General features: G+C 31.1%; 1 protein-coding gene across 1 annotated transcript in view; it reads left to right on the forward strand.

The window, feature by feature from the left end:
- Positions 1-247: 247 nt before the first annotated feature.
- Positions 248-24,261, forward strand: part of hop (tyrosine-protein kinase hopscotch) — a 92,564-nt gene continuing 68,550 nt past the window's right edge. The window contains exons 1-2 of the mRNA XM_075360114.1: positions 248-1,118; positions 23,904-24,154. Coding sequence (XP_075216229.1) covers positions 369-1,118; positions 23,904-24,154 — 1,001 coding nt within the window. The 5' untranslated portion in view covers positions 248-368. The remainder of the gene's footprint in view (positions 1,119-23,903; positions 24,155-24,261) is intronic.

The raw sequence follows: 24,261 nt of genomic DNA on the forward strand, positions 1-24,261 counted from the left end.
GAGTATAACAGCTGTTGGTTACGTGAGAAATTTTTTCACATTTTCCAAAACAAATATTTCGTTACATTAACCTGTTAGAAAGGAATGACATGAGTACTATTAATATTTAAAATTCATTATTTATCAATACCATATAAAACCATATAATTCGTAAGTGTTTTGCTTCGATTTTCTTATATTAAATTTGGTTTTAACTAAATGACATTTCGGTGTATAGAGCTTTAATAAAGAAGGCTTTGATTAAACATATGATTCATTGCCATTCAAAGTAGCCTTCAGTGTGGGTTGTTTGTTTTCTTGGTGGTGATGTGAAATATTTTGTTTTCCGCGTTTAATCATTATAAATTTGGTCTAACATCTGTCGTAAAATGGATGGTAGAAACTCCGTTACAATATATACCGCTTTAGATACCAATAATGGTCCCCGGACAATTGTGATAGACATTTTTGAAGAAACTACTGCAGAAGATGCCGTTGTAAAATGTTGTCAAATCCTGAAAATCGGACCTGTTGCTAGACATTTATTCGCTTTGAAATTACATACTAGTAAAGAATTTGTTAGTTCAGGAGTAAGCCTTTTAAAATCTAATTTAAATGAATTCGACTTAAGATTGAGGTATAAAGTACCATCCGTTGAACGCTTAGGAGAAATTGATTTTCACGCTTATGAATATTACTTTCATCAAGTGAGGATTGATGTTTTAAACAGTAATATCCCTGATTTTCATTCGGACAGTAGTAGCCAGAGTAGACTTCTTGGTTTGGGTGTTACCGATATGTATAGAGTTATGCTGGATACAGGTGCTTCCAGAGAATCTGTTGAAAATAATTACAAGAAGTACATCCCGAAGGAAGTACTGAAGCGTCATAATTTTTTTGTTAAAAAACCAATCCGTGAAAGTATGGCCCAGATTGTTGGTAAAAACAATGTTAGGAATGTTAGAAATGTGATGAATATTTATTTAAAATTTTTTAAAGATTTGGCTCCAAATTATCTAACAGAAGAGTATAATGCTTTTATAGAAGACGGTACTTCTCGACATGATGTTGTTATCAAAGTCGACCCCTATCATGAGGAATTTCCTGGAGTTAGGTATTGTTATGAAAGAAAGTCAGAGGTAAGTAAATTGCATATCTTGGATTATATCATTTTTGTATTGGATTAATTTTTACATTAGTAGACAATCTGCATAGGATTTTTAAAACTATACGTTTAAATGACAATTTGAATCTGATTTAATATAACCAGTAATCTGATTTTTAAAAACCAGCGTTTTACATTTTCAGTTACTCAAGGATATTTTAAGTGACTGATGTCAGATGATGTTATTGCTGTCACTTTTTTTTAAGTTAGGTTGACAAGTTCTACATTTAGAATATGTTAAAGTTTGTTGAATTTAAATTGTGCCTGTGAATTTGTCACACGTAATTTTCAAGTAGTAAGATCAGTTTTGATCAGTGTTTGTGAGAGTTGGCAGAGGTGGACTATATTGCTTTTCTTGTTTGAAGTTTCATCTTTGTATAACAATGTGTAATTAAAGCAGTTCATTTTATATATTCCAAAGGCATTATATTTGGTGATTGTGATCAGTATGTAATGGGTTTTTTGACATATTTGTTGTTCTGAAGGCCACATTGTATCCAAATATTTAAAATTTTTATTTTCAGGCTGTTTTATATATTTAATGAGATATATTATTTATTTTGTATGTGTGTATATGTTTATTTTTTATTCTGTATGTAAGTGTGCTATTTATTTTATAATGTTATGTTCTGTTACATGTTCAGGTGACATGGGTTAGTAGAGTAGTTTGTATCATACCATAAAAAGACAGTTAATATGAGATCGTATGTTTGTTATGACGTGGATAAAAATATCTGTTGTCTGATTTCTGTTTTTATTTTGTAACTGATTTTGTTTATTTATTTATTCTTTTAATTTTCTTTTGTTATTTGAGATATATTGTGTTTGTATTCAGCTATAAAGTTTTATTTGTCGTGTTTTTTGTTAATAGTGTTCACATTCAATAAATGTTATAATGTTAAATGTTCACATTTTCTTATGTTGCCTGGGGCAGTGAGATTGTGTCATCCATATATCTGCAAGAATGTTATTTTGTGAGCACATTGTTGAAAAGTATGCGTTTTTATTGTTCCATGAGTTGTATAAATATTTTGGCTAGGAAGCTGAAGTAAGGATTTCTGGTTGTTTATAATATTTGTTTTTTTTTCTTAGTTTAGAATGATTTTCTTTTGCAGATATATTTAGTATGTTTATTATTTCTCAACTGTGTTTTTCTGGTACTTTTGTTCTGTTTGATTTTGCCATTTTGAGAAAGGAGAGAGTTTCTAATACTGGGATGTTAGTTTAGTTGTAGATTTATGTCAAATAAAGCTAATGTTAAGTTATATAATATCAAATATTTTTTATCTTGTTAAAGAAGTCTGTGCTATTGTTATTTGTTTTTCTTTATTGATTTTTTCTCCAGATGCATTTTGAGAATTTGGGCAGGTGCATGTTGAAGTGTTGGGTTTGTGTATCTTAATAAAAGTTTGAAGAGTAGTGGCTTTTGGATGAATTTATTTTTATAATTTTTTTTATTAGTTGTAGGGTGTTTAAATTTGGCGAGTTGGTTTTTTAAAAGGTCATATTTTAAAATAATTTTCATAACCAACTGTTATGGACAAACTATACAAATTTGTATTGATATTATTATGACTTCCATTATATACTCAAAAGGTTGTTGTGTTGATTTTTCCTTGATATGTTGATTTGTTCTAATGCATTGGGTGATTTATTACATATTTTTATAATGGAGGATTGATTTTCTGTATTTAGTTTTTCTCTTTTTTGGCATCATACATGTGGAAAAGTAATTCTACTCTCAGTTAAATATAATTGATTTTAACCTGTTAAAAATGCTAGGCTCTGTGGCGCAAGTGGTTGTGTCTTGGCCGTTCATCTGGAGGTCATGGGTTCAAATCCCGGTCAAGCATGGCATTCTCACACATGCTACAAATTATTCATCTCATCCTCTGAAGCAGTACCTATTGTTGGTCCCAGAGGTTAAAAAAAACCTGTTGAAAATTGCAGGTTATAAGCAGGTTTAATAATTTGTTGTGTACTGAAGAAAAACATAGGCTAATAACTTTTATATAGTCAAAATATAATACCAAAATTGTATTGTCTCCCAAAAATTTATAAACCAGATAATGAATCATGCTCAGTCTTTTCTGTATTAAATATTCCAACTTACCATCTAGGGAAATGGTTATAAAAAGAATGCAGCAAGTTATAGCAGCCATCCACGTCCTAAGTTAAAAATATGAAGTATTGTAGTTCATTGAAATTTTCATATCTTTTTGTGCGATTGCACTACAGCCCAGCATTCCCATTATTCAGCAGTAAAGATTTTGAAGGATTGGTAAACTTCTCAATCTATTATTGATCCTTGTAAAGTAAGGGAGTGCAAAAGTTTAACAATCTTATGTATGAAACAAAATTCTTTTCAGTTTAATAGTAATTTTTATAAACAAATAGATGGAACAGTAATGTGTAACCTTTACATGTGTAAAATGAAAGCTAAAGAGAATTTTACTATTGTTCTTTAAGTTTGGTTGAGATGTGCTCAGTAAAAACCTTTGTTACAAAATTTAACGAAATCAATAAAAATATTAAGTCTGTTTATGAACTTAAACATATGTTATTATTTTTTAATTTGAAATTAATCCATAAAGAAAATAAAATCTACTTATACTTTTTATGTATATTTAAAAAGTATACACACTGATAGGTATTATTGTTACACCATGCAACATAAGATGACAGCTTTTAATGTTATGGTTTACAGAGTTAACTGGTGTCACTTTACCATAGAGGCATATTGCAGAGAAATTAATTTTATTAAAGCTACAGCTAAATTTAGTGGTTTTAATAGAAAGACCTAAAAGCATGGACAAAAATTACATGTTACCCTCCATGCAGCAACAAAAAAAAAATGTTTTAAAAATGATTTTTTGTAAAAAGAAATTTCACAAAATTACAATTTAATGTTACTGCAACTATATCCAGAGAAATTTATCTCTATCTTTGAAAACACTCAAGATAAAATAAAACCCATCAACAGAGCAGGCGTTTATAAATTGATTTGTAAAGAGAGAATAAGAGGAAGTGAATAAAACTAAGAAAATTCTTTAATCTTTTAAAATAAATAATTTCATTAATTTAGAGTATTAACCTTTTGCTAATCATATAAGACTTTCTTTGACCAAGAATTGTCTTACACTAATGAATAGCTTAGAAGGATTTCCTTAGTGTATTTCACCCAAACATATTCAAACTTTGAAAACTAAATTCGCTAATATAATGTCAAAATTCCGCATTCTCTTAGCCACTAAAAGTTCAAAATCTCATTGGGTTTCTTCTAAAAAGCTATTAATTAAAAAAGTCGACTAATTCCTAATTTCTAAATCAAAATAGTTCTTTATAGGTGCCCTGTATTGCTTTTTTCCATGAACATGGAATTGTAATGTTTACATGTTTACATTAAGAAATGTAAAGAATTTTGTATACTTTACAGTAAGAGTCTCGCAGATATCAATTCTTCCACTCAAAAACAAAAATTTCTGAAATATAAATAATCTTTTTTTAACAAAATGATACTAATATTAAAAAAGGTAAGACACTACATTTCTATTATTAAAATCTGTTAGAAGAATAAATGTTAAATATATGTAATAAGACAATAGATATACAGTAGTAGGTAATAAACAATGTTTAAGCGTAACATATAATAAGCAAAAAATAGAAAAATTTGTTACAAAACTCTTACCAGCCCTATTTCAGTTATATGTAATACTTATCACATTTACAGAAATAATACAATTCTTATGATTGATTATTCATTGTTTAATAAATGAAATCGAGGCGGTATTTTTGTGTATTTTTACTTCCTTGTACAAAGTAAATTGCAAAGAATTTCAGATTTCAATGGATATATCCATCTTGACCATCCCTAAATCCATTTTTACTAGTTTTGGCATGACGTCTGACTTACGTATGTATGTAGGTGTGTAACTCGCATAACTCAAAAACGATTAGCCGTAGAATGTTAAAATTTTGGATTTAGGACTGTTGTAACATCTAGTTATGCACCGTCCCTTTTGATTGCAATTGACAACCAGATGTGACCAAAACCCAAAATTAAAAAAAAAAATTGTATTTTTTACTTTTTCTTAACAATAATTTAATAATTCAATAATTTTTCTTAGTCAATAATTTATGAAATATTTGGATCTTACCCAAAGGGGTAAGGTACATTGGTTCGAAGACTTCATCTCCTTTTTTTAAATTTAAATATATTGATATATTAATAATTATTGACCCCTCATTGTAAAAAAATGATTACGATGTATAATATTTCGATAACAAAAAAAAATATCAGAAGTTATTGATGAAATAACTTCAAGAAAGTCATGTGGTGTCCATATAGGATTTTTTTTAACAGATTTTGATAATAGAAATCTAATGTCTTTACTTTTGTTGATGTCAGTATCATTTTGTTAAAATTAGTTTGATTTATATTACAGAAATTTTTGTTTTTTGAGCGGGTGAAATGATATCTGTGAAACTCTTACCGTAGGGTTTACAATTTCATTGTAATTTTGGTACTTAAGAATTAACGCCACCGCAGCTACAGCTTTATTTAAAAAAAAACGAAGTAGTCAATCGGATTTCGGTGGAAAATGAACAGTCTCTTTATTAATTTTAATAAATGGTTATTTATATTTATTTAATTTATAAATATAATTTAACCAAACTTAACCTACGCTCGCTAACTTTGACTAATTAACACCGTAATTTTTTGAGTATTTATTTAATAAATTCAGTAATTATTGCAATTATTTATTATTTAATCAAAACACTCCTGTTAATTAGTCAAGTTTAGCGAGCGTAGGTTAAGTTTGGTTAACCCACCGGGTTGGTCTAGTGGTTAACGCGTCTTCCCAAATCAGCTGATTTGGAAGTCGAAAGTTACAGCGTTCAAGTCCTAGTAAAGCCAGATATTTTTACATGGATTTGAATACTAGATCGTGGATACCGGTGTTCTTTGGTGGTTGGGTTTCAATTAACCACACATCTCAGGAATGGTCGAACTGAGAATGTACAAGACTAACACTTCATTTACACTCATACATATCATCCTCATTCATCCTCTGAAGTATTATCTAAACGGTAGTTACCGGAGGCTAAACAGGAAAAAGAAGAAGAAGGTTAAGTTTGGTTAAATTATATTTATAAAATAAATAAATATAAATAACCATTTATTAAAATTAATAAAGAGAATGTTTTGAATCTATGTTAAACTCTATATCGGACCATTTTCCACCGAAATCCGATTGACTACTTTGTTTTTAAATAAAGCTGTAGCTGCGGTGGCGTTAATACGTAAGTACCGTAATTTTTTTAAAATATCACTGTTTTGTTAGCCTATTCTTTTATTTTTTATGAATTACTGGTTGTTATCTTATGGATTTATTGCCTTTCTAGAACAAACAAATATTCATTTTTTTAATTTCTTGGCCAATTTTTTTGTTGATAGACATATCATTCAGTTCATACCATATTTTTACTTTTTTAATAAAACTAGTATAATGATCCGTGATGTAATATTGCACTTATTACTTTGTAAGTGTATCCCTCGATTTTTATCATATCCCCATGCTTTTTATATTATTATTAAATGAACTTTTTTTTATTTCTCCATCAGTTAGTTCAAATAGTTATAATTGTAGAATAAAAATGTTATGAGTCGAATTTACTTCTATTTTATGTAACAAATCTCTGTTGCCACATTTGCAACACTTTCCTACTGTTTGTGTTTTATTAACACCTATAATCTCTTGAAAACTAATACTTTTATTTATTATTTTTTTTATGAAGTGATGGGAATTAAAAAATTTCTTTCATCTTCAGTACTTTCATTTACTATTAAAACAAGCTGTAGTATATTTTCTTTTAAATTTTATAATTTCAAGTATACATTGTCAAGTTTTTGTAAGAGATCATTTGTAAATTCAAAGGCGCTGTTAAGTACTGCTACCTAGTGGCACGATTCATAAACCCACCTTTTTGAGGAAAAGTGACATACTCAAGTCTCATGGTTCATCAAATGGAAGAAAAAAATGTCTAACAAAATTCGAGGTATTTTTTGAAAGAATTCTTTATTAAAAATCTAATTGAACTGAAATATAATGTTTTCATGATTTATTTTTAATTTTTTCTCCTATTTTCATTTCACTTTGGTCATGTTTAGAACTATAAATTTAGTTCATTGACTCCACTTCTGTGAACTCTACCAGTGAAGTTCTAACAAACTTTTTGATTACAACAAAGTACTTTTTATGTACTTTCAAACCATATAAAATTTATTTTGTTACTCAAAAGGATTGACGAGTAATCAAGCCATCAAAACTGCTAAAAACACTGTTCCTTCTAACAGTAAACAATGTATCCAGAAATACTGATGTTAGATATTTTTTTCAGATTATAAAAATTACAACTAAACTCATTAGAATGAATAAATTGATAATAAGTAAATACTCAGTTACGAAATAATATATAAGTTAATTACTAAATGATAAACAATTCAAATACATTTCATACATTTACAGGTTGTTCAATTCACTTTTACCTTATTTACTCCTGCTAATAGAAGGTATGAATAAATTTTGCACTTTCTGATGACAATCTTAACTAACATAACTTAGTGCTTCTGCCATTTTTTTATTGAGTAGAACTGATAAGTACTGATTCATCTTTGGGTAATGTTATGTTCTGTTCCAGTAGTTGATAGGAAAAGCCCTGAAGCTGTGAGAATCTTTAAAATATTTTCCGTTGAGCCCATGTTAGATTATCCCTCAATGATTTCTTGAATGAAGTACCAGGATCCTGCGGATGGAAAAAGTGTATTCGATATTCCCCTTCATTTTCATATATTTTGACTTCAATGACTTCCCCTAACTGCCACTTGCTATTGTATACGCAGCAGACATAATTTTTACATTTTGGCTTAGGTAAACATATAAAGCAATCGCAAACACTAATGTCCTTGTTTACCGATACTAATGTAAATATGTCTGATTCAGAGGTCGCCCGGACTTTCAAAATACATTTCTGACTTGTTGGAACGTAACTGTGAAAGGTTCTTGTTTCTGGGACTGTTGTGATTCCCTGATAACGAGAACTGAGGTATTCTTCAGACACTTGAACATCTTTATTAAAGTAAAAAATAAATGTTACATTTTTAATATTGTCTTTGCTATAATTATACATTTCAGAAGATGTAAGAATTTGATTGTTGACTGTCCTTTGAAGGCTTGCTTTAGTCACAGTCCTTTTTACAGTTCCACCAACACCATCATATGGTCCTTTTATGTGGTATGAGGCAAAAAAATGCCATTCAGCTGTGATTTCAAAATCTTGATGTAACACCAATTTATGGCATTTTTTTTTGTTTTTATACTGGGCTGGGGAGCATCAGAAAAATAAAAAATTGTTTAATTTGTAACAGTGTTTTTACTTTATTTATAAATTTCTTTTGGAAGCTGAAGAATGATGTAGTATTGTGCTTCAAGTATTCACTAATCACACAGTAGTTTTGGCTTTGTAATTTTCCTTCTTTTTTAAAATATATGAGAATTGGATTTACTGTGGCATAAGTTTTTGACTAGTGATGTGACTGCACCTCATCCTGTATCACAAAAGGAAACTTTTGAGAGATGTCTCCCATTACAATACATTCACCCTCCAACAAGTTTCCCTTTTTAATGTTGAGGAAATCAGCTTGTTTCTTTGCAACAAAATGATGCCTTTTTAGATTATTTAAATTTTCATAAATATATCTACATCCTCTTTAAGTGGAAGAATTTGAGTAATTAGTTCACAACAGTCAACAGAAACCCACTATTTGAAGATAATTTCACAATCAAAATCATCCCGGTTCTCTTGCAGTAATCTGAGCACTTCATTAGTGCCTGGCTATTTTTCACACTGTGACAGCATGCACGTTTCATTTTCTATATCACATACTATGGTTGAAAGGAGAATTTTATAATCAAATTTAATTTTTAGAGCAGATAACATGAGTTTTACATTTTGGTGGGCGACAAATACATAGAGTGAGTACCTGACCCAACAGCCAGAACACAAAATTTAGGTCTTAATTCAGCAAATTTTGAAAAACCAATTTTACAATTATGTTTTTCTTTGAAGGCTGTGTACAATTCTTTTAATTTACATAAATAAGCCTTTTTTGAATATTAATTTTCTTCGTGTCAGCTTGTTTTAGAGAGACACAATTCTTCTTGCCTGACATCATTCGACTGTGCTCATCATTCTGGTAAAAATCTTAGACACATTTTCATCATTTACATGACCGGGTTTCTTTTTGTCGATTTGTGGCAAAATTCCACTTTATTTACTAATTGTTTGGATTGACGGGCTAAATACTGACTAACACTAAAATCATTTTCAAATTTTTGAATGCTCCAGCTGCTTACGGGGTTGGGATGGCAAGTCAAAATACCAGAGTTTTTAAACGTATAAATCGTGAGTTATTACCAGTGAAATATTTTTCGCAACGGAGTGGTTGGATGACGAAAGAAGTTTTACGACTGTTTTGTGCCTGACATCCATCCCAACCCCGAAAGGGGAAGACACCCGTCTTGTGACGTTACCGGTCGGCACACCACCCCCTCCGTTCCGAGCGCTGATGGGCTTTACCGGAGTTCGTCTTTAGACCGTCTAACTGATTACATAGCACAGTCATCAGCCAGGCCTCCGTCGGGATGCCACGGATGTTAATGACTCAGCAGACATTTGCATCAGTAAAATACAAATCAAATTTCGCCTTCACGTAGGCCTGAAACGGACACATCCAACCGAACACGATTCCCTCAAACAAACTGACAGAAAACGCGGAAGCGCAAACCCCATGTCTAGTCCAGATTTGACAGCACCATTCGTGACTGTGAATGCCTCAGAAAACGAATGAGTTTAAACCTAAATCAGTACTACACTCATACCAATCAGAATTATGTTTCACGCAACATAGAAATTCAGACCTGCACCCAAATAAGTCGACCAATTTAGGTCACCTAACAAGGGGGGAACGTAACTTCATTCCGGTCCTCGCAGGAGTCGGGAATAAATCCCGCACCCCCATCCGGTTCCAAAATGGAGTCTCGCGCGGCATTTCCAAGTCACAACCAGGACTGCCACCGGCGGAACGAAGCCACGTCGCCGGTCGCACGGGCTATCATATCCGGGCAGGGCGGCCGCCCCCCACCAGTGGGAGCCCCAAATAGAATCACTAACAACTCTAATATAACCGTGGCACGATGCCAGTGCGCCTACCTCCAACCAATCCAACGCCTAGGCCGGAACCCTAGCCACCCGGGATTCTACCACGATCGAGTACCTCGATTAAACTAAAGCAAGAGCGTTAGTGGACGGTAAGAAAAACTAACAGTAGGATCTTTGTCGCCACATTTGAACAACAATACCAAGTCTTCACGCTTCCAACACGCCGGAAATTGGCCGGCGAAGAGCAACCTATTACATATGCTGTTTAGAGGACCAAGGACTACTGGAAGCGCTCGGTCGAGGGACTCCACTGTGATACAATCATATTCGGGGCCTTGTGTCATACCATACTACAGATCACCTGGCGCACTTCCGCCTCAGTGATCTCAGAAGATTGTAAGTCGGTCTCGAAAATCGCTACTTCCCGCCTGACACGCCGGTGGTATGAAACCTCACCCACCACAGTGTCATCCGGGAGCAAATCATTCAGCAAAATATTAAGGATATCGTCCTTATCAATTACCACATCCTTGCCGGTTGACAAAGTTGACAAGACGACTTTCCTGCGCTTATATCCAAGGGCTCTATACCCAGCGCCCCAAGGGTCTCTATTCCCTTGCTCCTGATCGAAGGAGCGCCAGGAATTACGCTTTGAGGACCTAATGTTATGGAAGTACCTGACCCTCCTTCTGCGGTATTCCGCAGTTAGAGCCGCACGCCGATCGTGATTACCCTCTCGTTGCGCAGCCTTTACGTTCTCGGCCAGTGCCTCTAGGAATGGCGGCTTCAGCCGCCGCCACCACCGCATAAGTGAAATTTTCTGTCGAGACATCTAATGTTGCCCGTCAAGGACTCAAAAAAAAATCTTCAGTTTGGATTCCAACGAATAGAACTTCAGTCTACCTTCCTATGCAGGAAGCGCCCGTGGTAAACAGAAAAGTATCTCTCATTGTCATCGCGCAGCTCATCCACTACTTCGGAAATTATTAACCGATGATCACTAGAAGAGTCGTCAACCACAGACCAGTCAAGGACCCTGCCAAGGATGTCCCTACCATTGGTGATATCAATATTTGTACCTGAAAAGGCCCTTCGTCTGTTAACCAAACCAACGTAAGTGGCCAGCTGGTCTGCAACATTAAAGACATCAAAATTGTACTGTATGATGATTATCAATTAAGCTACCGCCATTATCAGTTATCCCACTGTGCCAGAAAAGCGACTTCGCATTAACATCGGCACCAGTAAGGATTGGACCATTACCCACAATACAAAGGATCCTATCCCATCTCGCTGGATGTTCCTCAGTGGGATCCCTGTATTGGAAATATGAACTAACAACTGTAAGGTTCTGTTTTTGTACCTGGCAAATAGCATTTCGCAAGTGGTTTTTCAGTTTTCTTGCTGAAACCCATTTTCCCATCTTCTGGATATTTCCCATGGCTTTCAAACATATGGAGTATACGGCTTCTCATGTTACATTTAATTGATATGCGAATTATTGTTGCGTTTGAGCATCATCCTGATCCAACAATGCTTGCAATTTGCTGTCTTCTAACTTTTTTGGTGGTCTTCCATGTTCTTCATTTCTCACATCAAAATTGTCACTTTTGAATTTTTTTTTAAACCACTTAAAGCACTATGATTTACCAAGAGCATGCTCCCTGTAAGCTTTGACAAGCATTCAATGCAATTCTGCAGCAGTCTTCTTTAAATGGTAACAGAAAATCAATGCCGTCTGCAAATCGTAGTTTGTAGGTACAAAAGTTGATATGTTCAACGCTAATTAAAATTATGCTGTTGTATGAAACTTGTATTGTTGTGAGTTGAAAATCTTTGTCAGCTGTCGAAGAAAGAAAATGGCGCCAATGATCCAGTTTGACAGTATCTACATTGTCAGTTAGGGCCATCCTTGGGCAAATTCCGGTTTCATATTTACACACCTGCTACATTTAACCAATTTTTATTTAATGAAATTGTATTTTTTTTTAAAGTTTTTCTAGATGTGTATATTTACATATTATTAACCTGCTGGTCATTAAAACCTAGATTCTTAGATCGTATAAGGGCATACAGAAATAAAAACAAAAACATCTAACCTAGTTGAGCACTTGTAAAAGCAAATATATTATAAATAATACAGTAAAAAAAATATATATCGATATTCTAGAACTAAATAATAATGTTAAGTAAAGGAATATGTGCAAATTTAAAAATAACATGAGTTGATGAATTCACAGTGATACTAGATTTTTTTTTTAAATTCAGAGGGAGATAAAAAAAAAATTATTATACTTGCTTCACTGATAACAGAAAATAATCATAAACATATTACTTAAAAGAATTTGATATGTAGCCTTATTATTATATAAGTTTATTTTTTATATTATTTATTGCTTAAGTTGGAGTCATTGTTTATATTTATTTCCTCTGGGTATTTCAGGTGTCCCTGAAATACCCGGAGGAATTTTGAGAGTAAATAATAAACATCAAAATGAGAAAAAAATTTCTTTAGCTATTTTCTTGTTGTCAGCCATTTTTTTTTAAAATATAATTTCATATTTTAAAAACTGATAGAGATGTTGTAATAAAACTTAATATTCATGTTTAACCATCGTTTTTAGTAAAAAAAAATATAAATAAATAAACCAATATAAAAAGTATTTTTTGACAAATTTCAAAATGGTGGTCATAATAATTTTTAAAACATTAACGTTTCTGTAACTATCGCATTTTTTCCAAATTTTTTTTATAAAAAATATTTAATTATCTTTATTTACATTTTAATTATTAAATTTATCAAATTGGAAGTTGTTGGGGGAGTCTGTTTCATTTTCTCCATTGAAAAACACTGAAAAATAGAAAGTAAGGAATATCATATTAAAGAAGAAAAATCTTAATTTTATTATTTAAAAATAACCTTAATAAATACTAGATTACAGTTAGTAATATATTGTATAACATAATTAAGTGATCAAATTTTGATCTTTTGTCTACAAATCTTGAAATATATTTAAAGAATTTTCACTGATTCAGTTTAAATGTTCTCTTCATTTGAATTGTCATATATTCTTCAAATTATTTTATTAAGATATATATATTACACATAATTTTATGGATTTATTTATTCCATAAAAATAGTCACATACACAGTCAGGTTATGAAATTGAAACAAATCATTTAACAGTTGTTATATAAAAATTAATTTAAGCTATTTTGGAATTACAGAATATGTTACCCAAACATATCCTCTTGCTGGAAATATCTGGTAAAAAAAAGTAGTAATATATATATATATATTCTAGATGAAACGATACATTTATTGATGGCTGTATTTTAACAGTCATAAAAATATTGTCATCTTCATTCAGCAATTTTGCTGCCGAGTAAGATTCTAAAGAAAATTGATATAGAAGCATGAATTGTGTATTTTAAGACAAATTTTCTTTGTTTTTTACTTTTGTGTTGTGTAATGTTTGTCCTCAAGTTAATAATTTATTTAAAAACAGAAGACGTAGCCTATTCATTGAATATATTATAGTATATGGCAGTTCTTTGTATAATTTATTTTGTGTAATCAAAAATTTTATTTTTGTTGTACAAATATGGCTTTCTTATTAACAATGTGAGTAGATTTCGTAGAATTTGAGGTCTCATATGTTATCTTTTGACTGAGGTCATTTAAGATATATTTACTTTGTTAATGGTAGATGATTAAAATAATAATAAATGGATAATTCCATCAATGAAATATATATATATATATATATATATAATGTTTATTTATTTTTGTGTATAGTAAAATGAATACATATGTATTTAAAAAAAAAAAAAAAATTGAATGAATTAAATGATAATTTATTATTTTTTTTAATAATATACTGTTTTAATCTATTATAAATCATTGCATAACATTTTCTTTTCTGTAATGTAAGTAAACATGGTATTTATAACAATATGAAAATAAGTAAAATTTAGATAAAATTAATTGAATTATCTTGCTTATTGTAGAGTGCTGTTTTTTAATTTTTTTTTATACAGAGTGAATAAAAAATATACCCCTCAACAACTTTAAAAAACTATTCCAGACAGAATACTGTAACTTTCAGGATAAGGTATCCGTCAGCTACTTTACCTTTTGATGAGAAATAAAATTTCAACCCCTTCTTCATGAGGGGTGGCCCAGGGGTTATAACTCAAATATTTTAAATGGTAACACCCTTTTTGTGATGATCATTCTAAAGATCTCTTTAAGACAAGAAAAATAGTATAAATAAAAAGTTGGTTTAATGTCTGAACCCAAAATGTGACAAGATAAATTTAGGATTTTGAAAATTACTAAATTTAGTAAGATCAGATTGTAAAATTAAATAAAAAGTAATTAAACTGATTCAGATTAAAATCTGTTTTAAAAGTTAAATTGGAATTTACAAAAAATATTTTTTTTTTTAACACAAAAATTGTTTTTGTTCCAATTTAAGGAGGACTTTTTTGTTCATCCACACCATACTTTTCTGTGAAGGCTTTCTGGGTCTGGGCATTAACTGGCACATCTAATATATTGGGAGACAATGAATATTGTCTGCTGCATTGTGTAACCCATTTTTCAATTTTCCTTTAAATCTGCAATAAAAGAAGGAAACATTCTTCCATAAGGTTGTGTCACTTTTTGAACACTCTGTTTTGATCCCTTTTGCTAATCCATCTTCCAGGGCAAAATGCATTTAAAATTTCACCTACCTGAAGATCAAAATGAGATGTGGGACCATCTTGTTGAAACCAAATGTTTTGGAAGTTAGGGCCCAACAACTTTTGAATGTTTGGAATGATGAAGTTGAAAGCAGAGCCTCATATTTCACTGCATTTAAATTTCCATCAATAAATGTAGTCTCTATCAATCATCCACCAACAATACCTGCCCATACATTTACTTTGACGGGATACTGTATATGTGCCTCATGATACCAGTGTGGATTAATATCAGTCCAGTATCAACAATTATGGCGATTAACATTGCCATTTAAAAAAAATGTGGCCTCATCACTGATTATATTGTTTAATAGGATCTGCACAAGTATTGTTCATCATAATTTTGTAGAATTCAAGTCTTTGATTGTAGTCAACTTCATTAAGTTGTTGCACCAGATGAATTTTGAAGGTTTGAAATCTTCATTTTTTAATGTTCGAGTCACTGAATTTTGGCTAATGTTAAATTCTTGCATAGTCTAACAATTTTTTATCATTTTTTGCAGATTTAGGCCTGCCAGGTTTTCCCCTATTATTATTAATGCTCCCTTTTTCTTCAAATTGTTTGATGGTTTTTGACACTGTACCTTTTGGAATAGAGTTATTTTTATTAAATGTTGCATTGAACAATTCACAAACTTCATTATAAGACCTAAATCTATCACCAGAGCCCCTTCATCATTAAAAGTGTGACCTTCTCCTGTTAGAAGAAGTGTTAGCAGGTAGCACAGAAAAAAATTAATTCAGTAAAAAAACAATTACAGAAAAGGTAAAAAAGATGTAAATAACAAAAGTGTCTTGCAAATGTGGTAAAAGTGGACAAAATCAATTAGCCAACCGATCACATTAAATTCTCATAAGAAACTAACAGTGTAGTAATGAAACACTGTAAATAGAATGTTACATAAGCTTCATTGTTATCTAATGAAGCTTACTTCATTGATGGTCTCTTACCATTGTTGCAAACAATGGTAAGAGACCATCAATGATCAGCATGATTTTTTTTTTGTCTTCAGTCATTTGACTGGTTTGATGCAGCTCTCCAAGATTCCCTATCTAGTGCTAGTCGTTTCATTTCAGTATACCCCCTACATCCTACATCCCTAACAATTTGTTTTACATATTCCAAACGTGGCCTGCCTACACAATTTTTTCCTTCTACCTGTCCTTTCAATATTAAAGCGACTATTCCAGGATGCTTTAGTATGTGGCCTTTAAGTCTGTCTCTTCTTTTAACTATATTTTTCCAACTGCTTCTTTCTTCATCTATTTGCCGCAATACCTCTTCATTTGTTACTATCCACCCATCTGATTTTTAACATTCTCCTATAGCACCACATTTCAAAAGCTTCTAATCTTTTCTTCTCAGATACTCCGATTGTCCAAGCTTCACTTCCATATAAAGCGACACTCCAAACATATACTTTCAAAAATTTTTTCCTGACATTTAAATTAATTTTTGATGTTAACAAATTATATTTCTGACTGAAGACTCATTTCGCTTGTGCTATTCGGCATTTTATATCGCTCCTGCTTCGTCCATCTTTAGTAATTCTACTTCCCAAATAACAAAATTCTTCTACCTCCATAATCTTTTCTCCTCCTATTTTCACATTCATTGGTCCATCTTTGTTATTTCTAATACATTTCATTACTTTTGTTTTGTATTTGTTTATTTTCATGCGATAGTTCTTGCGTAGGACTTCATCTATACCATTTATTGTTTCTTCTAAATCCTTTTTACTCTCGTCTAGAATTACTATATCATCAGCAAATCGTAGCATCTTTATCTTTTCACCTTGTACTGTTACTCCAAATCTAAATTGTTCTTTAACATCATTAACTGCTAGTTCCATGTAAAGATTAAAAAGTAACGGAGATAGGGAACATCCTTGTCGGACTCCCTTTCTTATTACGGCTTCTTTCTTATGTTCTTCGATTATTACTGCTGTTGCTGTTTGGTTCCTGTACATGTTAGCAATTGTTCTTCTATCTCTGTATTTGAACCCTAATTTTTTTAAAATGCTGAACATTTTATTCCAATCTACGTTATCGAAAACCTTTTGTAGGTCTATAAACGCCAAGTATGTTGGTTTGTTTTTCTTTAATCTTCCTTCTACTATTAATCTGAGGCCTAAAATTGCTTCCCTTGTCCCTATACTTTTCCTGAAACCAAATTGGTCTTCTCCTAACACTTCTTCCACTCTCCTCTCAATTCTTCTGTATAGAATTCTAGTTAAGATTTTTGATGCATGACTAGTTAAACTAATTGTTCTATATTCTTCACATTTATCTGCCCCTGCTTTCTTTGGTATCATAACTATAACACTTTTTTTGAAGTCTGACGGAAATTCCCCTTTTTCATAAATATTACACACCAGTTTGTATAATCTATCAATCGCTTCCTCACCTGCATTGCGCAGTAATTCTACAGGTATTCCGTCTATTCCAGGAGCCTTTCTGCCATTTAAATCTTTTAATGCTCTCTTAAATTCAGATCTCAGTATTGTTTCTCCCATTTCATCCTCCTCAACTTCCTCTTCTTCCTCTATAACGCCATTTTCTAATTCATTTCCTCCGTATAACTCTTCAATATATTCCACCCATCTATCGACTTTACCTTTCGTATTATATATTGGTGTACCATCTTTGTTTAACACATTATTAGATTTTAATTTATGTACCCCAAAATTTTCCTTAACTTTCCTGTATGCTCCGTCTATTTTACCAATGTTCATTTCTCTATCCACTTCTGAACACTTTTCTTTAATCCACTCTTCTTTCGCCAGTTTGCACTTCCTATTTATAGCATTTCTTAATTGCCGATAGTTCCTTTTACTTTCTTCATCATTAGCATTCTTATATTTTCTACGTTCGTCCATCAGCTGCAATATATCGTCTGAAACCCAAGGTTTTCTACCAGTTCTCTTTATTCCGCCTAAGTTTGCTTCTGCTGATTTAAGAATTTCCTTTTTAACATTCTCCCATTCTTCTTCTACATTTTCTACCTTATCTTTTTTACTCAGACCTCTTGCGATGTCCTCCTCAAAAATCTTCTTTACCTCCTCTTCCTCAAGCTTCTCTAAATTCCACCGATTCATCTGACAACTTTTCTTCAGGTTTTTAAACCCCAATCTACATTTCATTATCACCAAATTATGGTCGCTATCAATGTCTGCTCCAGGGTAAGTTTTGCAGTCAACGAGTTGATTTCTAAATCTTTGCTTAACCATGATATAATCTATCTGATACCTTGCAGTATCGCCTGGCTTTTTCCAAGTGTATATCCTTCTATTATGATTTTTAAATTGGGTGTTTGCAATTACTAAATTATACTTTGTGCAAAACTCTATAAGTCGGTCCCCTCTTTCATTCCTTTTGCCCAGCCCGTATTCACCCACTATATTTCCTTCCTTGCCTTTTCCAATGCTTGCATTCCAATCTCCAACTATTATTAAATTTTCATCTCCTTTTACGTGTTTAATTGCTTCATCAATCTCTTCGTATACACACTCTACCTCATCATCATCATGGGCGCTTGTAGGCATATAAACGTTAACAATCGTTGTCGGTTTAGGTTTTGATTTTATCCTTATTACAATGATTCTATCGCTATGCGTTTTGAAATACTCCACTCTCCTCCCTATCTTCTTGTTCATCACGAAACCTACTCCTGCCTGCCCATTATTTGACGCTGAGTTAATTACTCTAAAATCACCCAGCATGATTAGATGACAATATTTTTATTTATTTACTCATCAATTGGGTACTCTTTTGGAATTCCCCCCCAAATTTTTATATTTTTTTATCATTTTATGACAAATCAAACATATATCAACATAACTTAAATGAACATAACCTACACTTGCTTCGCTTGCTAACCTCATATAATTAATGTTAAATATACAAATTATATACAATAATGGCTAATAGAGTTTGTTGGATTCATATTTATGTAAATCTCTAAGGCGTTACGCGTAAGGATGAGGATGACTTGTTCAGTTTGATACTTTAACATATTAGCGAGTTTCATCACGTAGTATAATTATCGTTTAGTAAAATAAGTATTGTATTATGTTCATAAAAGTAATTGTAATTATGATTTATAATAAATGTTATATTTAAAAATTATACTATATGAATTTTTAATTATACACTCATTTCTCCAAAATAATTTTATGTAATCATTGAAATACTTGCATTTTTAATAAATTATGATGTTGCGCAATATAAAAGTATATATTGTTAAAAAAAAAAAAAAAAAAAAAAAAAAAAAATAGAAAAATTTTGGAGGGGAATTCCAAAAAAGTGCCAGAGATTGGAACAAAAACAATTTTTTGTGTTAAAAAATAATTTAAATTTAACGTTTATAAATTTTCATTTAGTTCAGTTTAATTTCTTTTTATTTAATTTTATTATTTGAACTTACTAAATTTAGCAATGTTCAAAATCCAAGCCTTATCCCATCGCCATTTTGGGTACAGATATCATACTAATCTTTTATTTATACCATTTCTCTTGTATTAAAGATACCTTTAAAATGATATATCACATAAAAGATGTTATCATTTTAAATATTTAAGTTACAACCCCTGAGCCGCTCCTCAAGAAGAAGGGGTTGAAATTTTATTTCTAATCAAAAGGTAAAGTAGTTGACCAATACCATATCCTGAAAGTTACAGTATTCTATTTGAAACGGTTTTAAAGTTGAGTGGTTTCCATGCTTTTGACTCGCTCTGTGTGTTGAATACATATTCAACACTGTTCATTGTAAATAATATCGCTCTCTTTGTGTGTGTGGGTGTAATATTGTTATAAAATTGCATCGTCTAACACTGACTATACTTATATAAACATTTATCTAAATTCATGAGAGGTGATTCTCAATACGATCCATATAGTTTTCTTTCTTGTTTTGATTTTCAATTCAAATTTTATTCTTTATGAAATGAATTGATCTTGATGGTTTTTTTTTATACTTTGCCCGGTCAGATTTTCCAAATGTTGTCCGAGGGGGGGGGGGGAAGCAACTCTTCTTTTTACATTTTGGAGAAATACGATACGATTTTGCAGTGTTTATTTACATTAAGTATGTATGAAATTTTTACATTTGCTTCATCGAACACAAATCATAAGCGATTTTGACAAAACTTGGTGTGAGTTATGTAAACCTATTGAAAATAGAGCCATATTGATTTTCAAGCAAATCGGTTTGCAGGTACCAGAGTTAGAGTCAAAAAACAGGAATTTTTAGTACATCTTCACCTTTTTTTTTTTTGTTCTACTGGGTGTAATTTTTAACCGATTTTGATGAAACTTGATAGGATGATGTAAATCTAGTACATATAAAACCATATTGATTTTCAAGTGAATCAGTTCACGGGAACCAGAGTTAGAGAAAAAAAAACTGGATTTTTGGGAATGTTTTCAAATTATAACCTGAAGGGTGACATGTTAGAAAGCCAAAATTAGATTTCTGTGAACACCACCAGGTATGAGCAAGTTTTGCAGCGATTCAAATTCAAAATGTCATGTTTGAAGCCAAAATCAGATTTTTGCGAGAACCGCCAGGTATGAGCTAGTTCGCTGTAGTACTTCACTTTCGCAGCAATCCAGTATGTAATTTAGTATGAAGGAGAAGGGTTGGTGTCCAAAAAAAGGGTTTTGAAGTTTTAATCATTTTAGATCCATTTGAACCTTTCCTTTTTGTGAGCAAGGCTCCAGAATCACACAAATTATATGGGTAACAATATCAAAGTAGTTTCTTGGCAAGTAGCAGTTTTAAGCAATTGATGCAATCACAACTCGACAACTATTTAAAAAAGAGGAAGAAAAATACAAATATAATATATTTATTGTAGCAATACACATTACCTTGCTGCATTATAAAAGAACATACGATACTGACAAAAAAAAACTGAAAGCTAGCTAAACACCAAAAGCAGTATAATTTTCAAAAATCATTACAGCAGTCCAACATCCTTTCTTTAACTAAAACTGGAAGTACAATGAAACCTGAATTAACGGAATCTTGTCTACAACGGAAAATTTTCCTGATCCCGTGAATTTTACCAAAGATATGATGTTAATTTTTCCTGAAATAACGGAAACCTGGCTGACGCGGAAACGGTAAAAATCTCACGAGTTAACGGAAACGTTTTAGAGAATCGTGTAGAGTACTGTAATTTATGCAAAAATACATATAGCCATTTATTGTTGTATATAAAGCCGCAACTCCCCGACCTCGCCGGAGACCAGCTTCCGGACCCAACAGCTCTTCTCAGAGCTAACGCAAAAACGGCCCTTTTCATGGCCACCACAAGGTTATGAAATATGAACTGTCGAAGCCATTTGACGACAAAAACGGTCATTTTCAGGGTCACCGTGAGGTTAGTAAGTGCCAAGTGCCGTCGAAGCCATTCGGCGACAATACATATGTACAGACGACATGCCGAAACTAGTCAAAATGGATTCAGGGATGGTCAAAATGGATATTTCTGTTGAAATCTGAAAACAAAAATTGTTCATGATTACAATACTTCCTTTACTTCATACAAGGAAGTAAAAATAAAATGTAAATGAAAGTAATAAAATGCTTAAAAAGTCATGTTTGACCGTAAACTGTTGTAGGTTTTCAATTAAATTTTGACAAAATTAAAACATTGCTTAATACTGATTTCGAAAAATCAGCATTTAAAGAATTGAAAAAGAATTATTTTTTATGGTTTTCTTAGCCTATTAATTTTTTGAAGGTAGAAGATAAGTTAGTCAGAAAACTATTTAAAAGATTTTAATATAAATTTTTTTTTTGTAAAGTGTTTTTGACTCCTTTTTTGCACTTTATTTCAGTAAATGTTGATGATAGCGCTTTTTTGTGTATTTCTAAGTACTTTCTATTTTATTTTTTTAAATTATTGGAAAATACGTGTAAACCCCAAAAAATTGCATTTATATAAAAAAATTCATAAAAAATACAAAAGGTGAGAAACTACACTTTGGTAGAGATAAGAAAAAATCCATCCTCTGATAATTCAGAAATATATTTAATTTTCTGCCATCATCATTTCTGAGTATTGAATTGTTATATGTTACGTGCCATATCCATTAATGGTTGTAAGCAGTCTGGTATGAATGACAAACAATCCTGTAAATAACATAGCCACCATCAAGAATAACAATTATTTAATGCCAGATTTACTAGGGAAAATGAAGAATGAAATGATTTACACTGCTTTTTTTATTGAATTGAATATACCATTGTGTGCCATACTAGCTTAAATTGGTAATATTCATTGTTAAGTGACACTTCATCCTGTTTATAACAGGATATATAGTGAACATCATTATTCTTATGTAATGCAATTGTGATGAATGTAATTCTTGTACCTCAAGTGCTTTACCTGTGTCATATTTATAAGAAAGATTGGAACAAATTTCACAAAACTAAAAATAAATATCCCCTTGTATTAAAATAGTGTGTTACCTATATTGCTTAAACTGTAGGGGAAAATATTGAATTACTACAACATAATCTTATACAAACTGATTGATTCTAAACTTTGAATATTTTCACACAAAAATTCAAGAGAACTGTGGGAAGTTTTCATGTCCTAAATGTAAATTTAAAAGAGATTTGGGAAAATATAATAAAAATAGCCTTTTGTGTATTTTATAGCAAAGTATATGTAAAAAGTTAGGTAAAAATAACATTCATTCTTAATGAAAAAAAAACATCACCCTCATTAGAAGCCATTTCATCCCATATTTGTACATTCTTTTTCATGTTTTAAGATACTTGTGTTTTTTTTTTACACAATTGTTACTTTTTGTTTGCAAACCCATATATGAAATTAATTTTTTTTTAAATAAATTGACTTAAAATAATGCACTTAAAAAATAAAAAGTAATGCTATCAATTCATCTTTAAATTAGAATTTCTGAGTCTATTATATCTGTTCTTTTTGTTACCAAAACTGATCAACCAGTTGGTATAGCGGTTAGCATGCTGGCTTCTAGATCATCCATTCTCAAGTGTAATTCCCAATAAGAATGTGGCACTTTCTCATGTACGATTTTATCATTCTCATCGTACTTAATCTGATAGTGTAAAAAAGAAGAAAGTAAGTAGGTAAACAACTGGCTAATTGGCATAAAACCTGTTGTAGTGCTGGTAAATAATCTTGATTGTAAAATATTTTTGTTCTTCCTTTTAAAAATTTTAATTTTATTGTTCATAATAAAATAACTTATAGACAACTTATTATTTTGTAGTGTATTAATTTTACAGAACCATTAATATAGTAAAGTGATTTAAATCTTTTTTCTTCATTATTTTTGCACTTGATATTAGGTTATGAAGTTTACAGAAAAACATGATTTTTTGTAATTTTCAAAACCTAATAAATAAGATGTTTTTAAAAATTTACCTAATCATTTCTCACTTGAATGGTGTTAGTTTTTTTTTTTTTATTAAGCTAATTTGTATTTATAAGTTGACATATTTATAGCTTTGATGTCAACTAATTGAAGATCAAATCCAGCACATTGTTCAACTATATTAAAAAATCTCTGCCTAATTCCAAGCACCACCATCGATTACCAGCTGATTCAAAAATAAAAACAGCAGCATTACCATTAAAGTAGTCACAAAAGTCACTGAAAAAAGTATGTAAACCTTAAAAAAAAGTTGCTTTTATTAAATTTAGTTTGGTTTTCAATATGAAAAGTTTATAGTTTTAAACAAATTAAATTGTCTGTTATCAATGCTCACATGAATTTTGTATTTTTACAGTGGAATCACCTTTGTTCAATAGAAGATTTATGTTATATATCTGTTAATGATAATCTTACAATTGAAATTTCACGTAAAACTGGCATTCCAATCTACATCAGGTTTTATTCTGTTCTTTCTATGGCATCATTCATTAGTCTTTTAGATGGTTATTATAGATTCAGTGTGAAGTGGACTTTTAATCTTTGTAAAGATTTACGTACACCTTCTTTAGAAAGGTTATATAGCATGAAATGCCATGGACCTGTCGGGTATGTATGATTTATATTTTCTTTTATTTTCATTTCAAAAGATTTGATTGATGAACTCTGAGTACTTTTAGAATTACTTTGTTAAACATGTTTAGTTTGTTTTTTGT

This window comes from Lycorma delicatula, chromosome 3 (assembly GCF_047948215.1).
Source record: "Lycorma delicatula isolate Av1 chromosome 3, ASM4794821v1, whole genome shotgun sequence".
Taxonomy (NCBI): Eukaryota; Metazoa; Arthropoda; class Insecta; order Hemiptera; family Fulgoridae; genus Lycorma; species Lycorma delicatula.